This window comes from Lygodium microphyllum, chromosome 29 (assembly GCF_053477565.2).
Source record: "Lygodium microphyllum isolate KBCC chromosome 29, Lygodium_microphyllum_v1.1.10, whole genome shotgun sequence".
Lineage (NCBI taxonomy): Eukaryota > Viridiplantae > Streptophyta > Polypodiopsida > Schizaeales > Lygodiaceae > Lygodium > Lygodium microphyllum.
In genome coordinates this window covers 72201052-72224628 of record NC_141163.1, presented here as the reverse complement: position 1 = coordinate 72224628, position 23577 = coordinate 72201052, and the positions used below count along the sequence as shown (strand labels likewise).

The 23577-nt window shown below is 42.7% G+C and overlaps 1 protein-coding gene across 1 annotated transcript in view; it reads left to right on the top strand.

The window, feature by feature from the left end:
• The window catches only part of LOC148010784 (uncharacterized), a 28908-nt gene extending 6708 nt beyond the window's left edge, over window positions 1-22200 (top strand). The window contains exons 2-3 of the mRNA XM_087671821.1: window positions 20921-21069; window positions 21515-22200. Of these exons, the coding sequence (XP_087527947.1) occupies window positions 20921-21069; window positions 21515-21659 (294 nt within the window). The 3' untranslated portion in view covers window positions 21660-22200. The remainder of the gene's footprint in view (window positions 1-20920; window positions 21070-21514) is intronic.
• Window positions 22201-23577: the final 1377 nt, after the last annotated feature.

Genomic DNA, 23577 nt, shown 5'->3' with positions numbered 1-23577 from the left:
GCAGCAATTTCTTGGGATTTGGGCCAAAAAATTTGGGGCTTTTGGGTTTAGTGTAGACATTAACATATGTACTAAAGCTTCAATCTGAAATAGACTGAAGTTGTGCATTTTGGACAAGAAAAATTTGGGGCTTTTGTATTGGTTGTGTTACTAAGCATTGTTTGTGCATTGGATAGCATGTACATTGGATAGTTTTGACAGAGTGTGACACAAATTTGTCAATTACAACGTGGTGCATGCTGCAATTTTTGGAAATTTTCAGATTTCTTGGTTGTTCCAGCTTTAGCTCTTGCTCTTGTGCTCTTTGAAATAGTGACATTTACTATGGCCGATCAGGGACAGAGTGATGTATTCACATATGTATCTAAGGAGGATAGATTGGACGGCAATAATTATTCTCTATGGTCTTTCATGATGAAGAATGTACTGATTGCAAAAAATCTTTGGGATTATGTTAGTGGTGAAGAAGTTTATCCTAGAGTTGTGGCTCCTATAATATCTCCTCTAAGAGGAGGTGGTCAAATGCCCGCTCAACCACTTCCCCAAAGATGAGCATCACAAAAGACTTGGGACACACAGGATGCTCAAGCATTGACATTGATTGCATTATAGGTTAGCGGTCTATAATCCTGCATATACGGTTTGTAGCTTCTTCATGCGAAGCATGGCTTGCACTTAAGCAGATGGTTGCTGGAAAAAATGAGTACGCATCTCTTTCTTGAAGAAAGAGCTTGAGCATGTGAAGATGGATGAAGGTGATTCCATGCATGATTATCTTAACAAAATTCAGGACTTGTGTATGTAGTTAATGAATGTAGATGAGTATTATTTGTATGCACAATTGATCTCTACTACTATGAATTCTTTGTCGCCCTCTTCTTTGGTCTTTCATATGGCCCTAGATTTCACCATGAGAATTACTCTGCAATCACTTACTTTTCTTCAGTTTGTTAATTTGTTTCTAAAAGAAGAGCAAACAAAAAAGAACAGTGAGGTGGATGTAATAGCCTTTGAACAAGCTTTTATGGTGATATAGAAGGGAAAGGGCAGCTAGTCGAAATATGCTCTGCAGAGTTCTGGAAGTTCAGGTACTTCACAAAGCAACAAGAAACAAGGGGCACACAAGCCAAGAAGGGCAAGTGCCACTATTGTAAGAAGCCAGGTCATTACATCATGGAATGTAAGAAGCACATTGCCAAGGAGAAGAAGAAGAAGTTAGGGATGTTTGTTTCTGATGCACCTTCTATTGCTATAGAGTCCGCATCTTTTGTTGTAGACCTCGATCTTGCAATTATGGCTCTTCTTGGGTTGATAGAGCACTTAGCTCTACTAAGGATGGTAGCACTTGGTTCTTTGGAGTTCTGGAAGTTCAGGTACTTCACAAAGCAACAAGAAACAAGGGGCACACAAGCCAAGAAGGGCAAGTGCCACTATTGTAAGAAGCCAGGTCATTACATCATGGAATGTAAGAAGCACATTGCCAAGGAGAAGAAGAAGAAGTTAGGGATGTTTGTTTCTGATGCACCTTCTATTGCTATAGAGTCCGCATCTTTTGTTGTAGACCTCGATCTTGCAATTATGGCTCTTCTTGGGTTGATAGAGCACTTAGCTCTACTAAGGATGGTAGCACTTGGTTCTTTGATAGTGGTACTTCTATGCACATTACATCTCTTAGGGATATGTTTTCTTGTGTTATTGCAACTCCTATTAGTAAGTTTGTGCAGTATGCCAACAATGCATCTTACCTTGTTAGAGGTGTTGGGGAGATTGCTTTGAAAGCCATTGATGGCTCTACTCTTCGTTTACAGGATGCGTTATTTGTGCCAAGCATAAAGAATAATTTGTTGTCCATTTCTTCTTTAGCAAAGTGTGGTATGCAAGTCACATTTGATGATAGCAAATGCATCGTCAAGGATAAAGAATTCTTGACTTTGGTTTTGACTATCACATTATGTCATGGGTTCTATGAGTTAGATGCCTATTCGATTGATCAGGCAGTCTTTTTAGTATCTACTCTTACTCCTGCTATGTCACACACAGAGTTATGGCATGCTCGCATGGGGTATGACAACTATGCTAATTTGATGCTTATGCAGCGTACTCAAATGCTAAATGGCTTACCTCTCTTGGGGAGACCTTGTGAGCATATTTATGAGAGAGACATTTTGGGGAAGATGCATTGATTCTCGTTTCCTCGTGATGTTGCTTTTAAGGCAACCGCCAGATTATAGAGTGTGCATTCAGATGTATGTGGATCTATGCAGACAAAGTCATTGGGTGGATTTTATTATTTTGTCACCTTCATTGATGACTTTACTCGTTTTTGTTGGGTCTACTTATTGGTGAAAAAGTCAGAGGTGTATGGTGCAGTTTTGGCTTTTGTTGCACTTGCTGAAAATCAATCTAGTTGCAGGATTAAGACTCTCTGTTCGGACTGAGGGGTGGAATACATGTCTTCATTGCTGAATAATTTTTTGAAGCAGAAAGGCATTGTTCATTAGTACACTATTGCACATACTCCACAATAGAATGGGGTTGCGGAAAGGAAGAATAGATCACTCATGGAGATGGCCAAATGTATGGTGAAAGCTAAGAGTTTGCCACATGGCATTTGGATGGAAGCAATTATGTGTGCTTGTCATGTTTTGAGCAGGTGCCCTACCAAGGCATTAAAAAATGTCATGCCTTTTGAGGCTTGGAACAGCCAAAAACCTTAAGTTGGCCACTTTCATACTTTTGGGTGTCTAGTGTATGCTCATATTTCCAAAGTAGTAAGAAAGAAGTTGGACAACAAGGCTGTCAAATGCATTTTTGTAGGGTACAATAGTGAGAGCAAAGGGTATAGACTATATGATCTTGTTTCCAAGAACTTTGTCAGTAGGGATGTGGTTTTTGATGAAAAATTAGAATTATCCCTTGCTGGTTTTGATACATATCAAGCTGCAAATGAAGTGTTTGAAGGGCTGATGCCCATTTCTATTGGTGATACAACTAGACTTTCAGTAAATGAACACAATGTTCAACTAGGTGCTCCATTGAGCAATGTAGAAATTCAGCTTGTGGCTGATCTGAATATTCAGCAAGATGTTGAATTTGAGGTTCAGCAAGAGCTTGTACATAGTTAGGAAGCTAGGCAGATGCCCAGATGGTACTTGTAGACTATGAAAAATAGTCATTTGGATGCTCCTATTGCTGGTCATACTAGAAGACAAGCTCGTCTGCATGGTCATGCTAATACAATGGAGTTTATTATGGCAACACACACACTTAAGGTGAGGAGCTTGAATGTTTTTGAGGATGCACAACAAAGTGTGCATTGGATGGCAGCAATGCAAGCTGAATTTTATTCTATCATAAAGAATCAAACATGGGATTTAGTGACATTGCTTGTTGGAAAGAAAGCCATTGGCACAAAGTGGGTCTATAAGTCGAAAAGAAAAGTGGATGGATCCATTGATGAGTATTAAGCTAGACTTGTGGCCAAAGGCTACACGCAAAAGAAGGGCATTGACTATGAGGAGACGTTTGCTCCTACATCTTGTATGACTACCATTAGGTGTATGGTTGCTTTGGCTGCCCATCATGATTGGATAGTGCACCAACTTGATATTAAGATTGCAGTTATACATGGGGAACTTTGAGAAGAAGTGTATGTAAAGCAGCCCATTGGTTTTGCAGTTACGGGATCCGAACACTTGGTATGCAAGTTGAAAAAGGCTTTGTATGGTCCAAAGCAAGCTCCACGAGCTCGATATGCAAAAATTGATGCCTTTTTACTCAGCCAAGGGTTCATTAGCAGCCCATTAGAGCCTACTCTTTACGTATGCAAAGAGGGGGGATTCTTGCTGGTCATATGTCTTTATGTAGATGATCTTTTGCTCATAGGGGCACATATTAATCAGCCTTCGGCATTCAAGAAAAATTTGCAACAAAATTTTAAATTGCCAGATTTGGGGCCTTTGCATTACTATTTGGGCATTTAGTTCATTCATGAGGCTAGAGGCATTGGATTGTCATAGTCCAGATATATTGGTAGAATCCTTGAGAGGCTTGGCTTACAAGATTGCAAGCAAATTAGTACATCGATGGAGATTGAACTCAAGCTGTCTTAGCATGATGACAGTGATTTGTTTGACATCCATACATATGTTCCAGCAGTTGGATGTCTCATTTATTTATGCAATACGAGGCTTGATATTCAGTTTGCAATTTCAGCCTTGAGCAGATAGATATATGCACAGCCGGTGCATATCACATTGGCAAGTTGTGAAGCGTGTGTTTCGTTACTTGCAGGGTACTAGCACTCTTGGATTGCTTTATACCAAGGGAGAACCATTGCAACTACATACTCACAGTGATTCAGATTGGGTTGGTGATTTTGATTTATGTCACTCTACGAGTGGAAATTGTTTCTTTCTTGGCTCATCTTGCATCTCTTGCATTATCAACAAACAATTGTTGGCTGATCTTGATGTATTTGTCACTGAGCCTACTTCTTTGTTTACTAATAGTCAAAGTGCCATTGCAGTGGCATGAAACCTAGTGTTTTATGCACACACGAAACACATAGAGATTCGCTATCACTTTGTCACAGAGAGGCTACATGCAGGAGATATTAGCTTTGTTTATTGTCTTACCACCAGTAATGTAGTAGATATCTTCACCAAAGGTCTTTCTCATGACAAATTTGGAGCATTTCGCAATGCTTTAAGTTTGATCTTCTGTGGTGAGATGATCCTTGTATGCTAATCACTTTTCAATCTAGGGGGGTTTGTTGGGTTTGACTCATGCCTATGCTCATAGAGGATTGTTGATGATCGCGGTAGAACAGTGGGACACTTTTTATTCTCCTTATGAGAGGTCTTTTCTCCTAGTTATAGTATCTTCTATTTTATGTGCTTATGTTACATAGTTTGGACAGTTATCCTATTTTACACCTTTCAGGTGTGAATGCACATTAACAATCCTAAGGTTTAAGGGTTATACTTTGTACTTTCATTACTTTTTGATAATTGTATTGGGAATCGTGTTGTGTCTTCACTTTCTGACTCTCTTCACTATCAACTGTGTACTTAGCTGAGCTTCGATTCTCCATATCTCATAGATCAAGTTGATAATAATGGCAGCACTGAAAATGGAGGAAGATGATGGACACGAAGTCAAAGTATGCACTTGCCAAAGAGAAGACACAGGAATGCTAAGAACCAGCTAGCTCAGCCAACTAGGGGCTATATATAGCCAAATATCTTAAAAATTGGCCAACTTGCATTTGAGGGGGCTGACCAGCATTTAATACTGGAAGAATGTTACAGGAGTATAGAAAAATCCTGACAAATGTGGACAATGTGCAGTAGGTAAAGTAGACTGATGTATGTAGAAATTGCCTAGGAAATGCACACAAAATTCCGATTGGAGGAGAAAAATGCATTGAAGGGCAATGAAATAGTTGCTCTATTATGAGCTACCGCTTTTGAAGAAATGCTCGAAACGCAAAAAATGCAGAATAATTGTATGATAAAGCATAGATTGATAAATGCATAACAGAGTTAGGGTTAGGGTTAGGGTTAGGGTTAGGGTAACTCAGAGATAGTAAAGAGAATGAATGATAAATGAATGAATAGTGAATATGCTATGCTCATGTAGCAAACACACTATGTAACACTATGGAGTGAATACTGAATCTTGAACTCTCGTATCTTGTAGATCAAGATAGAGTTTATGAGTTGTAGAGTGTGTTATACTCCGAATAGATCTCAAATTGTAGCAAAGGTAGCCTCCAACACTAGTAAATGCAGCTAAGGAAGGCCGAATTTGATGTAGATGGTAGTGTAGGAGAGAGAAAGACAAAACGTAGGCACTTGAGGAGAGAGAAAAATTGGGTGATAGCTATTAGGTGCAAACATAGCTTGTGGAGGAGAGAATATCAAGGTAGCAGCCAAAAATTCTAAACGCAACTTGTGGAGGAGAGAAGATTAGGGCGATATCTCTAGACTGCTATCGACAACACCGAGTGTTGATGTTAGCATCAAATGCAACACATGGACCATAGGTGACAGCTCTAGGGTACTAGACAAAGACTTAATTCAGGCACCGGATGGTAGTAGATGGTTGGGGGAAGCTTTGACCGTGGTGTCCTTCGTGAACGGGGTGTGGACAACAGAGATACAACTCTTGAAACTTGCAAAAACGAGATTGAGGGAGAGTGGTGGGTTGCATGTCTATTTATAGAAAGTTTGGGATATCAAAATTAGTTTTTTGCATGTGGAACACAGTAACTCTATAGGATCGTGTTTTTTCTTAAAAAATAAGAAGGTTTTTAAAGTTAACTAAGCATGTTTTGGGACTGTTTAAGTCGAGCTAATGCATTTTTAGCTCAACACCCCCTCTTAGGCCCAAAATTTAGCTGTGAGAAATAAATCCTTGATATAGAATTTTCTTTTACGCCAAGGTGTCCCATCCCAAAGTAGCTAGGGCATCGGGCAAAGGGTGCATGTTGGTTGCCCAATGGCCTACCGAGATTACAAAGGTGATGGTGATCTTACCGAGAGAGCCCAAGTGATCACCCCAAAGAGGCTAGGGTATCGGACCAAGGATTTACGTCGGTTGCCTAGGGGCCTACTAAGTTTTGCAAAGGCAGATGGAATTGACAATGGACTTTTTTGTGTTTTCTTTTTTAGGGCTTTTTGTGTAATTTGTTCCAATAGATTTAGCATTAAGTGATGGTTTCAAATTAGTTTTTGTTCCATTGAGTCACTGTGCGACAAGCATAATAATCTCACATACTACTAGGATAAGTGCTTAAGGATACCTTTGTGTGTGTGTGTGCACCAATCATATGGAGAATATGTGGAGAGTCCCTGTATAGGTAGAGAACCACTCACGATGAGGGGTGACATGAAAGGAAGCACGTGAATCGAGAATCCAGGTATGCATGTCATCATTTGTATCTGCAAGTAAAGCATGTGCACTAAAGTGTGAAGAGACAAAGAGTACGTCACTCCCACTATCACTGTCATAAGTGACTACGTTCACCTCTTTGATTTTTACACTGCTTTTCTTAGGCTGACTGTTCTTCTTCTCTTCCTTGCTATCATCTGTCGTCTTACCCTTTCCTTTCTCTTTTTTCCATTTGCAGCAGTCATGTTTAAAGTGACCCTTCTTGCCACAATGATGGCATTCAACATCTTTGCCTTTTGATTTATTGCATCCCTTGCTATCATATTTACCTTTTTGTTGTGATCTATTCCTAGTATACAAAGCATTAGAAGACTTACTGGATGCATTATTCTACCGATTCATTTCTTCCATGAGTAGAGCACTCTCTATATCAGCATACAAAAGAATCGCATTTGAATTGCTCATAGCAGTCCTGAATGTATCCCAACTCTTTGGTAGAGTACAAAGCAAGAAAGTAGCCTTAAATTCCTCATCAATCATGAACTTCAAGGCAACCAACTGGTTGAAAATAGAGTTAAACTCACTCAAGTGAGTAGACATTGCTGTATTCTCTTTCATACGCAAATCCATAAGCTTTTTCAGCCAATACACTTTGCTTGCAGCACTTTTCTGTGCATACAATTCTTCCAGTTGAGTCCATATAGTATACACAGAATCCAAACCTTCAATGTTAAACACCAAGGCATTAGAAATTGATAGCTCGATGGTTGAGCATGTAAGCTCATTTAACTCATCCCAATCTTCTTGTTTCATGTCCGTGGGCCGTGGGCTTTTCCCCTTTGGTTTTGATCGGCTTTGCCTGCTTCTTTTGCAACAGGATATTGTAGCATTGTTTTTGCCAAACTGCAAAGTTGTGTGCTCCAAATCTGTCCAGTACCTTTTCAATGTACTTTTCTTGAGATAAAAACAACTTTTGCATTCTATCTCTACAAATCCTCATGCCCAAAACATGCTCTGCATTCCCTAAATCTTTCATGGAGAAAGCTGATTTCAGCTGATTTTTGAGAGCATCCAAGCTAGTCTTAATTTTCCCAGCTAGCGACATATCATCCACATATAAAACAAGTACGATGGGGTTGCCATCTGTATCCTTTTTCATGTACAAGCAATGATCTGCATGACTGTGTGTAAACTCATGAGATAGCATAAAGTGTCAAACTTTTTGTACCACTGTCGTGGTGCTTGCTTTAGTCCATAGAGGTTGCGTTTTAGTTTACACACCATCTGCTCTTTTCTAGGAACTACAAAGCCCTCGGGTTGTTTCGTGTAGATTTCCTTATCAATGTCACCATGCAAGAAAGGTGTTTTTACATCCATTTGATACAGCTCTTAAGTCCAATACAACAGTGAGAGCAAAAACCACACGTAGAGTGGTCATCTTCACAACAAGTGAGAAGACCTCTTGGACGTCAATCCCTTCCTTTTGTGCATACCCTTTGGCAACTAGTCTTGCCTTGTGGAAAGATGTTAGAGCTCCATCTTCAAGTAAAGTTGGAGATATAGCATCCTCGAACTTTGACCAAGCTCCTCCCATCGCGTCGCGTGCTACCCCCCGCCTCGACTGTCTCGCCACGCCACCCTCACTCAATCACTGCCCGTTACCCTGTCACGTCGTTGCGTGCCGCCATCGCGCCGCCTTATACTTCGCTCCTCCCTCCCCTCCCCCCCTCAGTGCGCTGCCTCCATCCGCAACCCCGAACCCGTTTGCTGTGTGTTGAAATAGAAGCGATCTCCCCCCTTCGCCATTGATTCCCCACCCTCCAAGTTGCTCCCTTGATCTGCAGCAACTTCCCTCCCCTTCAGGTAGCACTGCGACGTGATTGGTAGTCCTTGTAGAAGGTACGCGCAATGGAAACCTCTGGTTGGATGCCAGTACACTCAGCAAGTGTCCCCCAGTCAAACACCTTACGTGTTGTCCTCTCTGAGGAGCAGCTCTTAGCCGTCCGAGCTAAGTAGTTGGAGCTAAAGGAAATAGTAATTTATGGTCAGGTAGTAGGACATTTCCCAGCTAGGGCCTAGCTTCGGGATTGGCTTCACTCCACGTTGCACATCGGCACAGCGCAGATCGTGAAGGTGGTCTCAATGTGCCAAGGGATCTTCATGGTCCGGCTTAGTTCGGTGGACGCAGCTCGCGAGTTACTCGCCAGTTAACCATATGCGTCCATGAAGGGGGTCATATACATGGTCCCTTGGTACAACAGCTTTACTGTGGAGGCGTTTGCACTCCACAATAGGTTTCTCCGGCACCCAGTCACCCTTCTTTTCCTCGGCTTGGTGATAGAGTATCGCCAGCTCTAGTGAAAGACTTTGGTCGGCTCTTCGGCACTATCCTCCCTGCGCCCTTCACAGATGCAGTGACAGCGACAAGAGTCTCAAAGGTATGGGTGGCAATGAAAGTAGTCAAGAATATCCCATAGTTCCTAGAGATTGAGGCAAGCAGACACTCCTTTAGGCAGCAGGTCATTGTGACGGGGCAACCAGGGCAGTGCTTGCGTTGCCACGACTTTGGGTATCATGCAGTAGGTTACACGCGTTTCGGAGCCAATGTGGCTCTGTTGACAGGCCTGCAGGTGGATGCTGATGGCTTTACATGGGTCCAAAGATGACAGAGAGGGAAATAGCAGGGGGGCGCAGCCAGTGTCTCAAACCCAGCCTCGACAGGAAGTAGAAGGGTGCGTGACGCCCCCTCGGCAGAGCACTCCACAGCCCCCCCTACTTGCCCCACCTGGCAAGACCACATCCCCCTACATCCACCACCCGTGCCACACACTATCTCTCCTGAGTCCCCACACCCACCGCCCTCCACATCCCATGGCTCCTCCCCCTTCCCCCCCCCCCCCCCCCCCACACACACACACACACACACACACACCTCGATGTACTTCCGTTCATCCCACCATTCCTCGATCATCCTCCCCCCACCACCTCCTGTACCGAGCATCCCCCCTGATTTGCACTTGGTTAAGGCGATCGCCCCCAGACCCACCCCCCCTTCGCCCACAAGAGGTGATGAGCCACACACGCCTATATCCTGTTCACACCAGCAGTCCTCCCCTTCCCATACAACCACTAGCTCATCCACCCCTGCCGCCTGTCACATGTTCCCAAGACAGGCACACATGTTGCCACAGGAGTTCTTCTGCAGTGGCCAATGGTCTCACTTGAGAGTTGCGGAGCGCGGAGAGTTCCCACTATCTCTAGAGGTGGGGATCTTCGTGGTTCGTAAGTCAAGGAGGAGCAAGGTCCATCTTCTAGCACCACTGGATGGACCAAACTATGCTTTTTTTCTTCAGTCCTCTCACTCAGGGGAGTGGACGACGACACAGGTAGAGGAAGAGTTGAAGAGTCAGGTGGCGGACTACACCTCCCAGTGGATGGGAGAAGAAGGACTAGCATTGTTTGCACAATAGTGGCCTAGCTGCATGATGGACATTAACTGGTGGGCTGGAGCTTAGGTCCCTCACCCCAGCGTTATCTTTCGAGCCCCTCCACAGTGGAGGGGTCCGAGGGATGCAATCAAGTGGCCCCTGGCACAGGCGGCCCGTTTCTACCAGTACATAGAGTCTCAACTCTCTGCATGGCTGATAGATGCATTGATAGTACCACCTGGAACTTCTATCACCCCCATGGTCCGGCCGAGGGCCACCATGGGGGAATGGAGCTCACCATTCAGACCAGCGGCAAAGCGCACCTGCATGCCTCATAGCTTCTCCTCGTCATCAGCAGCCTCCACACCGAACAGATGCCTGTTCGGGCAGTCACAGGTTTCCTTATGAGCTTACACCTTGCATCTTGGAATGTGAATAGCCTCCACTACAGTGGGGCACGTGGTTCCAAGAAATTGATTGTTTGACAGGAGTTGCAGCTTGCCCTGGCCGGACGGATCGATATCTTACTTCTACAGGAGCACAAGCTCACCCTCGCCCAGGCCTAGCGGGTAGGGAAGGTACTCCCAGGCAGCTCGCACGCTTACTGGGAGCACGCCATAGGTGCCCATGGTAGGAGTGGAGGCATGTGCACCTCTATTGGTCCGAGTCTTACCGCTTGTGTTTGAGACCACGAGACAATAGTGGCAAGGAGGGTGCTATGGATCAGATTGGATATTAGGGACTCTGCCTTGGAGTCCTCAATATCTATGCCCCTACGGAGGTTAGGGCACGCAGCAGGTTCTGGGTACGGAGGTTAGGGCACGCAGCAGGTTCTGGGTGGAGATTGCGGAAGGACTCCCAGAGGTGGACTCCTGGATTGTTGGAGGAGACTTCAACAACCTAGAGGCTTTGGAGGATCAGCAGGGCAGAGGGAGAAACTACTAGGGTATGGCCGGGGAGGAGCAGGAGGCATGGGAGGTGTTTCTACTGGCAGTAGGAGCACGCGATGCTTGGAGAGACCTTGCCTTCCACAAGAGGGAGAGGTCGCTGGACTTCTCTTGGGGATACAGACGGCTAGGTGGAGCCTTGCTGGAGCGGTTGGATAGGTTTTATGTGGGAGAGTGGGGAGGCTCTCAAGGAGGCCGGATTGGGCAGTTGGCGGGGCACCATGTTGTCTGATCATTGCCCGGTTCTCCTGACACTAGATCCCCCAGCATCTGCCCTAGATTCACGTTCTTGTCGGATCCTTGACTTGAGCTACAGGAGGGAGGAGGTGACGAGACAGATAGAGCAGATTTGGACTAGAGAGTGGGGCAAGAGGGGCCAATTCGCAGAGGAGGTCGTAGAGGCCCTAGTTGGGTCGAGCAGGATTTGCCAAGAGGCAGCCATACAGGCCAGGCAGCAGAGCTGGGAGGAGGAGAGAGCACTCCGGCGGGACCTTGCAGCCATGCAGAGATTATTACAGGTGGCACCAGCAGATCCTGCTCTCCACACACAGGAGGTGCGTGCGCAAGCAGCCCTTGCTGGCCTAGAGGACAGGCGCTTTGAGTTCTCTTTCCGCACCTCAGCAGCTTTCTAGGCGCGGAAGGGGGACACGATGTACAGGGAGTTTTTTCAGGTACACCAGCCTCGCACCTCAGGAGAGCAGATATGCAGCCTCCGAGATCAGTATGGGAGGATCTGTTCTAGCCCAAACGAGGTGATGGAGATTGCCACCGACTACTATCGTCGCCTCTTCTAAAGAACAACGATGTAGACAATAGGTTTGGGATAATATCTCGTCCCTTGTCATAGAGGAGATGGGACGCTCCCTCCTAGCCCCCTTCAGAGAGAAGGAACTAGAGGAGGCTTTCCATACACAGGATGGGCAGAAATGCCTGGGAGAGGATGGCCTCTCTAAGGCTTTCTTCACTACCTTCTGGGAAGCGGTGAAGGACCCCCTACTGTTGGCCTTTCAGGAGATTTGCAATTCACGACAGATGCTAGGGAGTCTATCGGCAGGCCTTATCAGTCTTCTCCCCAAAGGGGGAGACCGGTTGCAGCTTTCCCAGTGGAGATTGATCACCTTACTGTCAGTGGCCTATAAGACACTGGCAAAGATGATTGGTAGGCGACTACGCCCCTTGCTTCCAGACATCATCCATGACACACAGACAGGCTTTGTCCAAGATAGGAGCATCCTAGACAATGTATTCACCTTCTTTGAGGCGACAGAGTGGCCCTAGTACAGTGGGCAGAGACTGGCCGAACTACTCTTGGATTTTGAGAAAGCCTATGACAGGGTGGATTGGGATTTTCTAGAGGGCACCATGGTGAGGTTGGGTTTCCCCCAAGCTTGGATTTCCAAGGTCTCCGCACTTTACAGATCGGCCATCAGTAGGGTTTTCGTAGGAGGGAGGCGAGGGGAGGAGTTTTGGCTGGAGAGATTGGTCCTACAGGGCTGCCCTTTGGCCCCGTTCATGTTCCTTCTCTTTGTAGAGGCGATGTCTCACTTTCTCAGGTCACGTGTGAGCAGTTTACATGGCCTGCGACTTCTAGTAAGAGAGGAGACCGAGTTGTTAGACTTAGAGTATGCAGATGATACAACGCTTTACATAGAGGATGACGAGTTGATGCTGGAAAGAGTGAGGTTGGCTCTTGAGGTGTTCTGTTCTGCAGCGGGAGCGAAAATCAACTGGCGAAAGTCGGTTGGTTTCCTCACAGATCCGAACTCTAGCACGGAGTGGGGCGTCCACCTGGGATTTAGATGGGTGAGCAGAGGACAGACTGTCCGGTACCTAGGGTTCCAAGTGGGACTCGACATCACTCCCGCCCAGCAGTTTCTTCCAGTCCTCGATTCTATTCGGAGGAAGCTGACCCATTGGAGCACGGCTCGCCTCTCACTAGCCGGTTGAGCCCTGGTAGTCAACCAAGTCCTCCTAGCGACGGCCTGGTACATCGCCTCGTGTTAGTGCTTCTCCTCCTCCTACGTAATGCAGCTTCGCCGCCTACCGCGGAATTTCCTTTGGTCCGGTTCAGATGGCTCTAGGGATTCCAGGGCCAAGGTGGTGTGGGCGACCATTATACGACATCAGTCAGAGAGAGGGCTTGGGATCATAGACCCAGAGTATCAGAGTATGGCCCTCCTGGGCAAGCTAGTTGTCTACGGCCTCACACCGGGAGGGCAGATCTGGAAGGCCCTATTGCAGGAGGGTCTTCAGGACTGTAGACCGAGGCTTGGCGGTGAGTGGAGGCCGTTCCTGAGATGGATCTTCACGTCACCCCAGATCCCCCACCCCCAAGATCACCCTTTCTACGCAGCTTGCTCCGTGTGTGGCAGGGCCTCCGTAAGGCCCTTATGTCCTTGAGATTGCACGAATGTATCAAACTTATGATACCATTCACGCGGTGCTTATTTCAACCCATACAAGCTTTTATTGAGTTAAAATACTATCTTTACTTGCCCCTTGGTCACAAAACGTTTTGGCTATTGCATATATATGTTCTCATGCAAATCACCATCTAAGAAAGCAATCTTTATATCCATGTGTATGAGTTCCATATCCTCACATGCAACCAAGCCCAATATGGTTCGCAAAGTAGTCATCTTGACTACAAGAGAAAAGATCTTGTAAAAAATCCCATGTTCTTGCTTGTACCCCTTTGTAACAAGTCGTGCTTTGTACTTTGGGGAGGAAATAGAAGTGGCTTTCATATTGTAAACCGATTTGCATGGTAGGACTTTCTACCCTTTTGGCAAGTGCACCAAATCCCAAGTACCATTCTTCTTTAGAGATTCCATCTCTAATAGCATAGTTTTATGCCATTTCTTGCTGTCCATTGCTTCCTTGAAGCATGATGGTCCACCACAATCTCTCAACATGACATAATCAGCAACATAATTTGCGCTAGGAACAAATCTCTCTAGCGGTTTGGTATTTTTGGTCAACCTACAGACCCAATGATCAGTGTTTGCTGGCTGTTCAGCTTGCAAATTTGCACTAGCAGCTTGTTGTTCAAATTGTGCAGCATGCTGTCTTGCTTGTTCCAACTATTATACTGGCACATTTTCTTGTTGAAGTCGTGATATAGCATGGGCAACTTCCTGCTATTTAATTTCAGCATCATTCCCTGCATTTATAGGGTCATTTACAGCAGGTATTTGTTGTTGTACAGTAGATACTCTTTGCTATCCTATTGGTATCTCTTCTCGGAATACAACCCTTCCAACTTCCTCAGTCTTTTCGGGTTGTTTATGCATGCGATCTTCTTGAAATATAATGCTGTTGTTACATACAATTTTCCTTTTCTCAAGATCCCATAATCTATACCCCATTTCACCCTTGTCACCATATCCTAGAAAAATGCATTTACATGACTTTGGCTCCACTTTGTTGCTTTGTTGCTTACGTATGTGCACGAAAAGCCTTACAACCAAATACTTTAAAGTGTGCATACAAAGGTGGCTTGCTCGACTACACTTCTCCTTGAGGAACTCTTCTCTCCAAAGGCTTGTTCAATGATCGGTTTATCAAGTTTTCAGCTATAAAAACAACCTTCGCCGAAAATCCAGGAGGTAATGCAGTATGAGACAACATGGTATGAATCTTCTCCTAAATAGTCCTATTCATACGCTCTGCAACACCGTTTTGGGGTGGATAATAAGGGGCAATGAGCTCCCTGTTTATCCCTTTGTTGTCACAAAAGGCTTGAAAAGCTAATGACACATTTCCTAGCATTGTCAAAGTGTAGACACTTTAATGTCTTGTTGATCATATTTTCAGTAAGTGCTCGGAATTTTTTAAACTTATCTAATGCCTTGTCTTTACTACGGATCAAATAAACCTATCCTTTGTGTATGACCTCATCACCAAATGTGATAAATTATTTATTTCCCTCTAAAGACAACCTTGGCATTTCACATACATTTAAATGTACCATCTCTAAGGGCGAAGATTTTAATGAAAGAGACTTTTTATATGATGTTCGAGTTGCTTATCAAATATGCAATGATCAAAATCAACATACCTCAAACACGGCAAATAACCTAAACAAAAAAGCACTTTTATTCTAGTTTGACTTATGTGTCCCAATTGGCTATGCTACAAGGACACACTTGCATGCTCTATTTTGATGACAACACGATCATGCACACTAGATACATATAATGGATACAAAGTATCACTCTTAGAGCTCTTAGCAACAATCCTAGATCCCTTACATATCTTCCGTTTGTCATTCCCAAAAGTGGTGTGATAGCCTTCATGATCTAGTTGTCATGTGCTTATCAAGCTCTTTTTGAGCTAGGGTATATGTCTCACATTATGCAAGGTGAATACTGAACCATGTTGAAATACCAACTGCACACTGTCAATCCTTGCAATGTCACATGCATAGTTGTTTCCTAAGTAGACAACACTATGTCTACCACCATGGTAGTCAGAAAACTACTCATGATGTCATGAAAACATGTAGTTTTGAAACCTCACTTAACATGTGGATTAATTTTTAACCACATGGTTAAGTAAATGTTGCACATGTGAGGTGTAACTAGGGTTAGAATAAATTTACGAGCTTGAGACCTGAGGAAATTACAGGATGTTAAACGTAAAAGTTGTTGTAAGTTATGCGGCACGTGTACTTGGTGGTATCTAATGCTAGTTGTTGGCCTAGGTCATTTATTTGGCTATAAGTGTCATGGTGGCACTAGAGAAGTGGAATTTAATGGTACCTAACACCAATGTGATGGTTAAAGATGGTGTAGAGATACTCGGGAATGAAAGTGCCTAGCCAATTTATTTATTGGCGAGTCAAGTTATTTTTCAGGGTACTAAAATAATTATTAGATTAATTTTAAGTATTAAAAGACAAAAAATTAATATTTAATTATGGATAATATTGAAAAAACCATTTGGGAAGGCTGCCACTTGTCTAAAATGCCCATACAAGATTGAAAAACGTCACTCATTTGGCTATAAGTGTCAGTTAGTGAGACTAGTTGTTAGCCTAGGTTATTCATTTGGTTATAAGTGTCAGTTGTGGTGACACTAGAGAAGTGGCATTTAATAGTACCTAACACAATGTGATGGTCAAAGATGGTGTAGAGACACTCGGGAATGAAAGTTGCCCAGCCAATTTAATTATTGGCCAGTCAAGTTATTTTTCAGGGCACTAAAATAATTATTAGATTAATTTTCAATATTGAAAGATTAAAAATTAATATTTAATTATGGATAATGTTGAAAATACCATTTGGAAAGGCTATCTCTCGTAAAAAATGCCCATACAAGATTGAAAAACGTTTTTAAAGGTTGAAGAGAGGCATTTGAGTGGATTCAGCCTGCAAGAGGGAGGGAGGAGATGATGTTGGTCGTATTTGTAGCCATTGGAGGACCTTTTGAGGTAGCTAAAGGTAGGAGAAGACCAATCAACAGTAGATGACAGCATCTACAAGCTGTTGAGACAGTGTAGCAGCAGTAAATGATTGATTTTCTTCAGTTCTTTACATCTACAAGCTGTTGAGACAATGTTGCAATAGTAAGTGACATATTTTCTTCAATTCTTTGCGAAGAAAGTCTGAATTTTCTCTCTTCTCAACATTCTCTCTCATCTCCTAGCTTTACTCCAAATATTACAGCATTGAGATTACCAAAGGCTGAGAAATTTCAGATATCTCTGGTGTAAACCCTAATCTGCAGTAGAAATTAGGGTTTAGCAGCAACCTCGGGAAGCATGCCAAAAATTGGAAGCTCCAAGACTTGGATTCAACAGGGATGAAGTTGTTTTTAGTGAAGTTCAAGTGGGGGGAACCAAATCAATGAATTTGGGGCATTTTCCATTTCCATCAAAGCGGGTGAAGGCCAATTGATTGCCTGAATGAAGGGACAAATCAGATTGAAGACTTGTTGGTCATTTTGGACAGCAAGGGGAGTTGGAATACCGAAAGAGTTTGGGAGAATCCCATTGTACATCAACTTCTTCAATAATTAAGTTAAATAAATATCGAAAGGGGTGCTAGTTTTGGGGCCAACAGGGTGTCCAATGTCCAAGATTATATGGTAAAGTGTGCATTTCATTTTTGTGAATGTGTTAGTTGCTGTAAATAATGCTTAATCAAGCTATTTACCATCCTATCCAAGGAGGAAGGCTTGTTGCACGTGATGTGGTGCCCCATGGAATGAAGCACTTGAATCAAGAATCCAAGTGTACATGTCATTATCAGAATCTGCAATCAATGATTGTGTGCTAAAAGAAGAAGCAAAGAGTACATCACTGCCACTATCACTCTCGTGACTGACTACATTGACTTCCTCACTATCTTTACATTGCTCTTCTATGCATGTTGACTATTCTTTTTCTCATCTTTGCTATCATCAGTGCTTTTGCCCTTGCCCTTCTCTTTCTTTCACTTAAAGCAATCTCGATTGGAATGCCCTTTCTTGCCACAATGATGGCACTCTACATTTTTTCCACGAGATTTGTTACATGCTTTGTTTTCAGAATTACCCTTTTGTTGGAATTTGCCTCCAGTATGCAGTGCATTGAAAGACTTGTTTGCTTAATTATTTTGCATGTTTAGCTCTTCCATGAGTAAAGAGCTCTCCACATCTAAATATAATAGCATGGCATTGGAGTTACTCCTTGCTATCATAAAAGTGTCCCAACTTTTAGGCAAAGTGCATAGTAAAAATGTTGCCTTGAAGTCCTCATCAATGTGGAATTCCAAAGCAATCAGCTAGCTGAAAATAGAGTTAGACTCATTTAAATGTATAGGCATGGTTGTACCTTCCTTCATATGAAGGTCCATTACATTTTTCAACCAATAAACCTTACTTGTTGCACTTTTGTGAGCATATAACTCCTCAAGTCTTTGCCACATATCATAAGCAGATTTCAATTTCTCTATGTTAAAGAGCAAAGTGTTTGACACTGAAAGCTTTGTGGTAGAGCATGCAAGCTCATGTAACTTATCCCACTCATCTTGATCCATGGTTGCTGGTTTTATTCCTTTTGTCTTTATGGGCTTCACCTATTTCTTCTGCACCAAGACATTATAACATTGCTTTTGCCATAATGTGCAAAAGATTGCTGTTATCACTGCTGCCAGCCATAATTTACAGCTCAGCAGTGACTCAAAAGTCAACAAATGTAAGCTCAATTGTCACACGATTGACCAAGGTCCAAGGTACAAAACAAGTACCAACTAGCAATGAAAAACCAAGTAATTGCAGAAATTTCATTTGCAAATCAATTTTCAGTGTCACAAAATGTGCACTACAGCGCACCACAAGTAATTGCAGTTGTGCCATGAGCTAATACATCAATTGCATGAGAAAGCCCCAAATTTTAGCTGCAATTTTTGCTCCAAATTTCCATAGGCTCAAATTGCATCAATAGTGACACCTGAGTAGATTCCACAATCCAAATTTGCCAAATTTTCACAAATTTTGCAAAAGCCCCAAATTTTTCTGGGGTCCAATATCCTTCAATTTGCATAGAAATTACATCAAAAGTACATACCAAGACCAAATTTGACACAAATTTTGCAAATTTTGCGAAAGCCCCAAATTATGCAGGGTCTAGTGTGTCAAAATTTCAGGAAATTTTACATGTCCCATTGCAATTTCCCCAAATACATGAAAAGCCCCAATTTGTGAGACCCGAATGTGTGCAAATTCCACAAATTTTACTCAGCTGAGTAAAATATTTGGACATATGCCAAAAGCCCCAATTTTGGGGAGTAAATGCATGCCCAATCTTTCAGATTTTTCGAACTATGCTTACACGCACGTGACAGCCCGCCAAAAGTTACCAAGGATAAGCCTTTGGAAAATAAAAGGTGAATTTTTTGCTTGAAAAGAAAACCGTTGACTGTCAGGATGCTGCCCGCAACCTGCGTCGAACTCACCTGACTGCCACTGTGACACCTGCACTGGACTGCGACTGATTGTGACTGCGACCTGCTCCTGATTTCGACCTGCCACCTGTGCCTGGTCAGCGTGACCAGTGCCTGCACCCTGCGTGATCTGCAAACTGCCCCTAGTGACCTGCACCTGGTCAGAACTGATGGTGACAGCTTGAACAGCTTGAATGGACTCCGGGAAGCGGGCTTGCAATACTACGGTCTGATACCAGTTTCAAGTGACAGGTGCATAGGAGATGCACGATGTGTGGACAATACAGTTGTACCTGTTTTAGGTTTTTGTGATAGATATATGTAAAGTACAGGTGGTAAGGGTGTGTTCACTCCTGAGCATGTATAAAAGGCATGGTGGTCCTTTATTCTCTACAGCTAGTTAATTGTTAAAGCAAGCTTTTTTACAAGCTTCTATGATATGCCATTCCCTTGCATACTCAAATCATTGTGTATCAGAAAAGGCCTGCACTATGTCATTGAACCCTATCGTATGATACACTTAATCATGTGGCAGCTTGTCAATCAAATTGTTAAAGCAAGCTTTTTTACAAGCTTCCATAATATGCCATTCCCTTGCATACTCAAATCATTGTGTATCAGAAAAGGCCTGCACTATGTCATTGAACCCTATCGTATGATACACTTAATCATGTGGCAGCTTGTCAATCAAAGAAGTGATCTCCAATGTCCAGGCAAAGACCTTGCCAATGTTCTTTGTTGTGCAAGGGGTTGTTGGTCAATAACTGTACCCAGAAAGTATATGTAGCCTTGAGATAAGCCACCTATTGTCAACTGTTGGGACTCTACAATGCCATTAAGCAACTTTGGACATGTAAGGTGACCATAAGTACCATGTCAGGCATATTTGGAGATTGCATTCTTGGAAATCTTGCACAATAAGTCTCTTTTTGGAAGAAATGGGGAATGGGTTCAAGTTCCTTTGTTTATTTCTTACATTTGCAGCTTAAGGTCATTTCTCTAACCTGCCCAATCTCAACCTCATCTTTGTTTCCATCAATTGTTTGGTAGAATTTTCTAGGTCTACAGTAATTTTGGAGGACTGTGGATGTGGTGGTTATTTCTCAGCTATAATGCTTTAGCCATGAACTCATTTCGTCGGGTTCTCCATCTCGCTGATGATGGTGGGAAAAGGGAAGTGCCCCTTTGAAGGAGGGGCCCATGGAACTGGCTGATCAGCCTACCAATGCGGTGAACCTTCTGTCAATTGCTATGTGGCATGATGTCTGCTGACTGTTGTTATACCACTACACCTGCTTGTGCCTGACCACCTGCACATGCATCCTCAAACCCATTGCCTGGCTTAATACATTCTCCCCCTGGATGTTCTCAGCTGCACTGCACCCATCTGAATCCATGAATGTGCCATCAGCATGATTGCCAGGACCTGAATACTTAAAAGTATTATCACACAAGCCAATTTTCATGCAGTGGTCTAATAATACTTTGTCTTTCTACATGAGGGTGATGGCAATGAAGTCTTTCCCAAGTGTTCTAAACTGAGTTGTTATTATGCGGCTGGGCAAATTGTATTTTGTTTTAGTCTCTAATAAATGAGATTCGAGGATATTTTAAGCTGAATGCAGCTACAGTGTAAGTTTAAAGTTGTTTATGCAGACATTTACTGAAGCAGACTGCTGATTGGCACTTTTACCAAGTCCTGTGCTGTCATGATTTACAGATTACATATTGGTCTTTTCATTGGAAGAAGGGAACACCTTTTGCGGAGGACCAAGGAATTTACAACAAGCTGACGTGGTGGGAGCAAATGGATAATGGAAGGCAACTAACCCGGAACAGAAAGTTTTTGATGGTAGTCCCAGTGGTCTTGTGAGTCGAGGATCCCGTGCCTTCTATTTTCTGTTTTGACATTTGTGCCTGAACTGTAGATAGAGAATATTTTGCTGCTTAGGTTTAATTTTCTGCTGATTCAGCATACCAATATGTTCATATTTTTGGGCAGGCCTGCAAATCTAAGGACTTATGTTTTCTAATATAGGATTCTCTGTCAAGTCTGATTGTTCCTTACTGCAAAGTTAGCATTTCTGTGTATATTTTTCTTCTTAATGTTTTACTTGTACAACTCTTACAAGATCTTCAAAGGCTGCATTCATGTGCTGTGTTGGGTTTTCTTAAATATCCAAGATCATATGCAGTAGGCCTTTGTCCGCAATGTTTTCCCTGAGTTGTTCAATAGTCTGCTATTATGTAAGATAGTTCAATCTGAATGATTTGTGTACATGCCTGAAAATTATTGTGTGGTAATTTATGGCAGATATCTGATTGCTTGTCACACAACAAATTACAGCAACCCTTGGCTTGTTCTCAACACACTGGCTGTTTTTGTGCTGGTGATTGCTAAATTTCCAACCATGCATAGAGTGAGAATTTTTGGCATCAACTCCGATTATCCAACCTGAGACGTGTGTTGCAAGCCTTTCTTCTGCCAAGCTTGCCTACTCTAGGTAACATCATCCCGAGGAGTTTCTGCACAGATAATGGTTTAACAAATTCTTAAGCAAAAAAAGTTTCAGTGGATCAACTTCATGTGCTGGTATTGTTGAAGGTTTGGCGAGTGAAAGCTCACTTATACATGAAAAGTAACTGGAGTCCAATGTAGATGTCACACACTTTCCTAATGCTCCAGTTGTGAATAAATTTTCAAATTACATCCTGTTATACTGTATGGTAGCTATTGCACACTTTTCTAATTCTCATTTATACTGTGGAATGAGATGATAGCAAGGAAGCAGTTTCTGTAGAGATGATATACATTGCGCAGGAACTAGATTTAAAATTTATTTTGTTACTACCCATTGCAAAGGGGCTGAAGAACTTTGTTTGCTTAACAAAGGTTTATTTGAAGATCCTATCAGTCCTTCTGAACCTTCCTACAGGCATGTTTGAAGGTTCTGACCTCTCGACTTTTGCTTATATATATTGTCAAATCACTGTTTTGTCGATGGGATCTGGCACAGTATTTATTATGTAGTTCCATGAGCAATTAACTAATAGAATTGTCAAATCACTGTTTCGTCCATGGGATCTGGCACAGCATTTATTACGTAGTTCCATGAGCAATTAACTAATAGAATTGTCAAATCACTGTTTCGTCCATGGGATCTGGCACAGCATTTATTATGTAGTTCCATGAGCAATTAACTAATAGAATGTTCACTCTCAGTGCCTTGCCTTTATGTGTTTTGTCTAGAATTAGGTAAATGGTAACTACTTTTAAAATAATGAGTGCAGGAGCCACACTTCATTGTACTGGGCACTTATGCTGTGCAACGAAGTCTTCTTTTCTACTTATCATATTTCTATACAAGGCCTGCAATCTATCAGTTTCTTCTGGATTTATGTTTGCAATTATGGTGATTTGGGGTTTGACAAGGCTTTTTAATGGACAAGCTTGATGTGTTGTGGACTGTGCTGTTTGAAAAACTGTAATGACTACTTGCATCAAAATGTAATTCTTTTAGGAGTGATGCCTTTGACTTTTGGTAGCTGCTTTGATCATGTAAGCATATGTTTTTCACTAGCACTCCAACGATTTTCACCTGGTACAATAGGGAGTATATTTTTCTAAATTGTTTGTTATGTAGGTCTCATAGAGGCTGCAAAAGTGCCATTAATGTTGAAATTGCAGTGTCTTGACTTGAGATCCTAGCCAGTGTGTTGCACTAGAAACATACATGAAGTACATATCTACATTTCATAGATGTAAGAAAAGAGTGTCAGCTATGTGCTGCGCTGAGAGCAAGATCTCTTGGAAAGCTGGGGTCTAATCTTTTCACACTAAGCTTTTGATTTTTTATCCCTGTTTTGGTTGGCATAGTAAGGCTTGTTCATTGAGATCCATAAACCTTAATTTAAATTATGTGTTAAATAGATAGTTTGCATCTTGTTTGCCCATGTTAGGCTTCAAATGTTAGTATCCATTTTCCATCTTTAGACCTAATTTCTTGAAAGATTAGGCATGAATTAATCTCCCCTGTTTTGCCCATCATAGTATCTACATACAAAATAGCACTTTGCCTTGCCTTGCATACAAATTTTATCCAGCTAAGATCCTGTCTAACTTCTTGAAATGGAAGCTTTTTCCTAGCTTGCCAAAGTTCTTGCAGGGTCAATATCTTGAGTGTTTGCAATTACAGCCTAATCCTATCGAGGATTAGACTCATCAATAATACCAAAATACCCTTTGTTGCTATTCATTTTCTTGAAGCCCGGATGAGGTAGTATCTCTTGCAATATTTATGTTCCAAAGGTGCTTCATGGATTCCTTTCCACACTTGCACTCTACATCACTCGAACACCTTGTGCGTAGACCCTAAT